The sequence below is a fragment of the Sinohyriopsis cumingii genome, unplaced genomic scaffold, assembly GCF_028554795.1.
Source record: "Sinohyriopsis cumingii isolate HCF-2022 unplaced genomic scaffold, ASM2855479v2 utg000160l, whole genome shotgun sequence".
NCBI classification, from domain to species: domain Eukaryota; kingdom Metazoa; phylum Mollusca; class Bivalvia; order Unionida; family Unionidae; genus Sinohyriopsis; species Sinohyriopsis cumingii.
The window spans coordinates 8,577,045-8,583,359 of NW_028315873.1; the positions used below are offsets into that span (position 1 = coordinate 8,577,045).

The 6,315-nt window shown below is 37.5% G+C and overlaps 1 protein-coding gene across 1 annotated transcript; it reads right to left on the bottom strand.

Moving 5' to 3' along the window:
• Positions 1-2,149: 2,149 nt before the first annotated feature.
• LOC149774735 (zinc finger MYM-type protein 1-like) lies at positions 2,150-4,740 on the bottom strand. Its single transcript, XM_089944995.1, has 2 exons — positions 4,718-4,740; positions 2,150-3,908 (listed from the first exon to the last, which is right to left on the bottom strand). Exons 1-2 carry the CDS (start codon positions 4,738-4,740, stop codon positions 2,150-2,152), a joined length of 1,782 nt encoding a protein of 593 aa, XP_089801121.1.
• Positions 4,741-6,315: the final 1,575 nt, after the last annotated feature.

The window sequence follows — 6,315 nt, forward strand, 5'->3', positions numbered from 1 at the left end:
ACCAGGAGGATTTCATTCAAAGAGGATTATGTTAAGAAAATGCAATACACACATACCAGGAGGATTTCATTCAAAGAGGATTATGTTAAGAAAATGTAATACACACATACCAGGAGGATTTTATTCAAAGAGGATTATGTTAAGAAAATGTAATACACACGTTTATGGTGCGTTGTTTACGTATTAATTACTTGAGACTCAATAATACTGCTTGGCAAAGAATTGAATAGACAAAAACAAGTCTACTCAAATCATTCTGAAAAGTCGGAATCTCAAATATTTTGAATGCATGTCGCTGGTTTGAAGGTGACTATGTTATAATTAATAAATAAATGGATAGAATAAGTGTTCACAAATCCTTGAGTTGTGAGTATAAATAAATCATTACAAACAGGCTCTCTCTATCTCTCTCTTTTTTACGACAGTGAAAAGTCCTTGAATTGTGCAAATATTGATGAAAGTTGGGAAAAACTCAGAAATTTTCCTCAAATACTTGAATGAGACACAAACATAATACGTAATGGAGTCATAACGTGGTGGCGGCATAGGGTACCTGCTTGTCTGGTGGCATGACAAACTTAAACGCTGTTACATCAAGTCATATCTTTATGAAATCGCCAGGAACATTATTTGTTTTCTCAGAAATTTGAGTATTATAATCGTTATGTCTTTAATTCGCTGACACACGAGTTTAAACTACAGCATTTATGAAAATTACCCTGGTACTTGCCATTTGCATTTCTAGTCACACGAGTACACAAATCGTGCAACCTTCATGTTCATGATGTCGTAAGTTTAGTATTAGCGTGATACCAACAATAACCCATTTCAAATGTTGTGCACAAAATCAAAATTATTAAAGCCCCCCCCCACCCCATTTTTTTTTATAAAAAAAATTCACCTCTCTTCCAATCAACCTAAAGTTTAGAAGGAAACAAATGGTTTGTTAAAATGCTATCTGACATAAACCGTTCTTTGAAATAATCAAGATTTTAGGTTTAAACGACGTTCAAATATTCAGGTTTGAATTCAGAGGTACCAATCCCTTAATTCAGTCAACGAAATCACTCTTAATTCTGTTATTTTGTCGTAGTACTCCAAACGTAGTGATGCGATACATTCGACAAATTCCGTTAGGAACTTAATATACGTGGCGCACAAATTTGTGCGAAAGTTAATGAAAATAGGCAGGTCTGCTTTTTAAAGCGGAACTGAAAAGAAAAAGCGTGCATTAGATTACTATATAACTCGGGTGAATATATATATATATATATATATATATATATATATATATATATATATATATATATATATATATATATATATATATATATATATATATATATATATATATGTGTGATTAGCTGGGTCGCTACAATTTACATTGAATTTGAAGAGAAAGGCAAAAAGACATAGCGTGGTGTTTACAATGTTGACATGATTACAATGGTTGGTTTGGGGGGGGGGGGGGCACCAGACAGACCACCCTAATTTCCGAGAAAAAGAAAGTGTTTTATGTGTATGTGTATCCCCTAAGGGTGTGTGGTTTGTTATATTTAAATAAAGAATTTCGATCAAAAATTTCTCTGATTACATTTTTGATGGGGTATTTATAGTTTCCTTGTGTTTTCTATAGGGTTATTCATCCCAGCTAGGTTTCCTTCACCTTACTCGAAATCCCTTCCCTAGACTTTATTTGGGACCTTTGCTAGAGGTCTCCTAAGTCCCATGTTTGCTATGTGTGTTTTGCTATATTGTGTGAGTTCTATATATAGTTTTCGTGTGGGGACAGTGGCGTAGCGAGGATATTTGGCGCCCAAGGCAAAACACCCAAATTTGCGCCCCCCCCCCCCCCCCCCGGCCCCGGCTGCCCGTCGCGCAGTTATATTACCTTGTTTCCAAAGTAAACATAATCATTATCAGTCATAATATAATTATTAAATTATTACAATTTAATCGCTAGCAAAAGTATAGCATAGGCTATAAAATAATATTAGCCTGCTTAGAAAAAATAATATCCAAATAGTTAAGTATGTCAATCGGAGATTGCAAATATACATTACAATACAAGTAGCGTTTTATGAAAGATTTATTTTCCTGGCCTTCACTGCTGAAAACTGATCAATAACATCATCAAAGTCAATTGTTTCTAGTGTCTCTCTCTCTCTACACTGAGCAGTGCTAGATTGCACAAACGGTCTTGTCCCATCGACGCTCGCAAGTATGACAGGATCAGTTTCAACTTGCTGAAGGAGCGTTCGCAGCTTGCTATTGACACAGAAATTGTTAGGAGAATTTGCAAGGCAATGCATAAATTTGGAAAAACATCGTCACCATATGACACAATAAAAGAAAGAAGATCCAAAGGAGACAATGGTAAAGTATCTCTGTTAGCATCCAGCAGCATCTTACAATCGCAAATCTCAGTGCACAGTTCTTCCCCGTCAACATCGGTGGCATAAAAGTTTCCAAAATCTAAGCATTTTTGATGGAGGACATGCTGGACATCCAAATCGTCACTCCTAAGAAGAGTTTGTGTGTCGAGCAGAAATCCAAATTTTGAATTCAGATCGTTCAACCTAGTGAATCGGGTTGTTGCTTCTTGTTGGAAACGATCTAAAACAGATTTCATGACACGCACAAGCTCTTCCTCGGCTGAAAGACCCGAGCCTTGTGCCAATTCTCCCGGCATTCTTCGCCTTCGTCGGATTCGTCTTTCAACTTCGATCCCCCATTCTGCACACCTTTTCTTGGCATTCTCAATAGCATCTCTGCACAGGTCTTCTCGATTTTTCTTAAATTTATTTTCCAGTGATTCAATATCTAATGCTGCATCTTTGAAGTTCATGGTGGGATCCTGTAGCCTTTTCTGAACACGTTCAATTTTTCCGAGAAAGTACTGCCAAAAGTGGAGTAAAGTTATGAAGTTAAAGCTTAGCGTGTTTCGCAGTAAAATCTCTGCATCAGTTCTCGTATCGTTGGTCTGGCTCTCATCATCAGATAGCTTTTCAAGCAGCTCCACTAGTTCATCGAGTCCTTCATAAATTGCTTTAACAGCTTCTGATCTTGAACTCCATCGAGTTTCACATTCACGTTTAACTGTGATAGAAACTGCATTCTTTAATTGTTCCCATCGAAGAGTCGAACCAGAGAAAAAATTATAAATGGTCTCGATCATATCAAAAAATGTAATGACAAGAGGTTCATGTTTGGCTGAGTGAACTCCAGCCAAGTTTAAACTATGATTGTCACAATTGACGAACAATGCTCGTGGATTTCTGGCACAAATCCTTTGTTGAAGGCCTGATATATGCCCACTCATCACAGATGCATTATCATAGCATTGAGATCTACAATCAGCAAGAGGTAAATTGTCAGATTCAAGTTGTTCCACCATGACTTTTTCAAGGGTGGCCGCATCTTTGGCATGTATTTCAATATAACCCAGGAATGACTCTTTGATGACTACTTTCTTCGTCACAAAATCAACATCAACAAATCGTATGACCTCCGACAACTGTTCCAGATGTCCTAGATCAGGTGTTGAATCAATTAGAATTCCATAATATTTATTCCTTTTGATATCACTCAGTAACTTTTTTCTGAGAGTAGAAGCTAGAAGACATATAAATTCATTTTGGATTTCCGGTGATAGATATGAAACAGATCTTGGATTTTCTCTGGCATGTTGTAGGTGGCTTGCCAAAAGAGGATCGTACTGTGCAATGACTTTGAGCAGAGCTAGAAAGTTCCCAACATTTAATGCTTTGTCATCATTTAGATTTTCCTCATGACCGCGCAACGCCAAGTTTTGAGATGCTAAGAACTTTATGCAAGTAAGCACTCGTTTCAAGACATCTCGCCATCTTTGTTTTTCAGACTGTATTTGATGGCCTATATACCACGGACTAGATACGCGGTATGTGTTCAATTAAATCGTTTAACCTGTAGACCGCCCGCACGACTGTAATCCAGTCAACAGCTATATAGCAGACGTTGGCCAAAACAGCATCGTTTGTATTGTGTTACTTAAAATAAGTGTGCATTCCAGTTTCACTACTGGGTTCAATATATAATCCAACAAATCCATCGTTGATACTTTGGGCCTCTTTGGGCGCCCCTTTGGCGCCCCCCAGCCAACGGCGCCCGGGGCGAATGCCCCATCTGCCCTCCCCTCGCTACGCCACTGTGTGGGGACAGCAGTATTCTTCAATCACCCCAGTTGTCATACTGACCTATATTATTATTTTATATAATATAAGTATAATTCCGAATTTTTGACGAGTAAGTGGTACGTTAATCATGATTAGAGAAAGAAAACCTATTGTTTAATGTGTGTGATCACGTGTGTCACTCACTCCTCGTATAATTTGTTCTTAAAATGAAGTGGCTGTACTCGAGTTAGGGTCCATACCGTTTTTAGTTTAGTTTTATACCTCCAGACTCAACTTTGGCCCGCTCTTAATTTAGGTTATTAGCCAAAGTGTTCCAAATGTTTTTTTATTTAACTATACAGTACTGGAGTTGTATAGTTGTTCAGAGGAAATATAGAAAGTTAGAAGGGTTAGAAAGGGTTCCTAATCCCTCTATTAATGTGTGTTTGCATGTGTATGTTTGTGTTCTATGTGGGATATTTTTCTTAGGCTCTTTCATGGGCCTGCCCACTTCGCGTGGCGCCATGTGATATAGCTCCATGGCGTCATTACCTTGTACTTACCCCACATAAGTGCCCTGTCCCATCCCTCTTAAGGGGAAATGGAGAAGTAAGGAAAGTATTAATTAATAGAGTATTCATTAAATTATATATTATATTATATTATAGTTTAGCTTGAAGAGAGACTTTCGTTTCTAATATTTAATTTTTATTTACAAGGATGGCGCCATCAAACGTTGTGTGATAGCCTTCGACTGCAATTGGTTCAAATATTGATGTCGCCGATCAACATCAGATTAATTTGTACAAATGTGAAAAAATGGCAGGGTTTCTCACTCGAGACAGAAATTACATGGCCCATAATATGACGAAACGTCGATATTATTTCATTTTAAGGAACCCAGCGATGTTTAGGACCAATATATTTCAAGATTCAGTATTATTCAGATGATTTGGCATATACTTTTTGCACGTAACTGCGGCATTGGGTTTTAAATGTAAGTGACATACTGTTTGTAATTAAAACAACGAAAGAACAAAAATTCTCTATATATTTATACCGAGAATAACTGCATGTGTGAGGTTCACGAAACATGTTGCACGTGTCAACGATGGTTTTGTCGTATCACGTGACTACCATGTTGACGTGCTGTCTGCTTGACGGCTCTGTCTCTGTCCATGTTGCTGCGACATCGACAGGTTTCTGGTCGTTGTTATGTAAATAAATATCTTGAGAATTATATGACCTTTCAGATTTCACAAAAGGTATGTGACTTTCATTTGATAGGTTTTTTTTTTAAATTTACAACAACGTTGGAAAGGAGATTTTTGTTGATATGACATGACTGTTGGAACTCCAATGTCATAGGTTGAGAGATTTTTGTAGTCATGTTGCTAGCCAGGACCGGCGTTTGGGGTGGCAAAGTGGGCGACCGCCCCAGGCCCCGCGTACTCCTAACGCAGCCTCTGTTACTAGTAATGCAACTGGTGAGTACCAGGTCATGTTTTATAAATGCTGTAGTTTAGTCTCTTTGTCAGCCGACTAAAGACATACAAATTATAATTTGCATTATCTGACAAAATAAATAATTTCCAAACGATTTAATGCCAGTATGCCTCGTAACATTGTTGAAGTTTGCTAGGACCGTTGGTATACGGCTTCGATATGCCGCTACCCCACGGTGGCAGCGACTTCTAAGCTTTCTATAGCCAATCGGCTCTGACCCCAAACCCCCAATATATAAATGTCCAACTAAATAAAGTTGAGTAGTAAAATTAGGAGGAAATCGGGATTAGAAAACGGACTGACATTCCTTATAAGTCAAATTTGTAATCTAAAACATTAACCTCTGAGTTGAAAATTGGTGCTAAACTATTGCACTGTAACATGTAGTTTGAAGTGTTGGTATTATACCTTAAATAAGTCCCAGGAGAAATGGGAGATTCTCGTCCCTTCTATTATATATTAAGAAATTAAATGAACCCCTGTAAGTATCAGTACATGTTTCGAAATTGATTTAATGCATTAAAAGGAAGACATGCGTTGATTTTACAGAAAATACAACCCTTGTTTATACAGTGGTATATAATTTTGAAGGTCTTGTTGTCAAAATTTAAATCAACCCTTCTGTAATTAGGTCTTTAAAATGGCGGATTTGTAT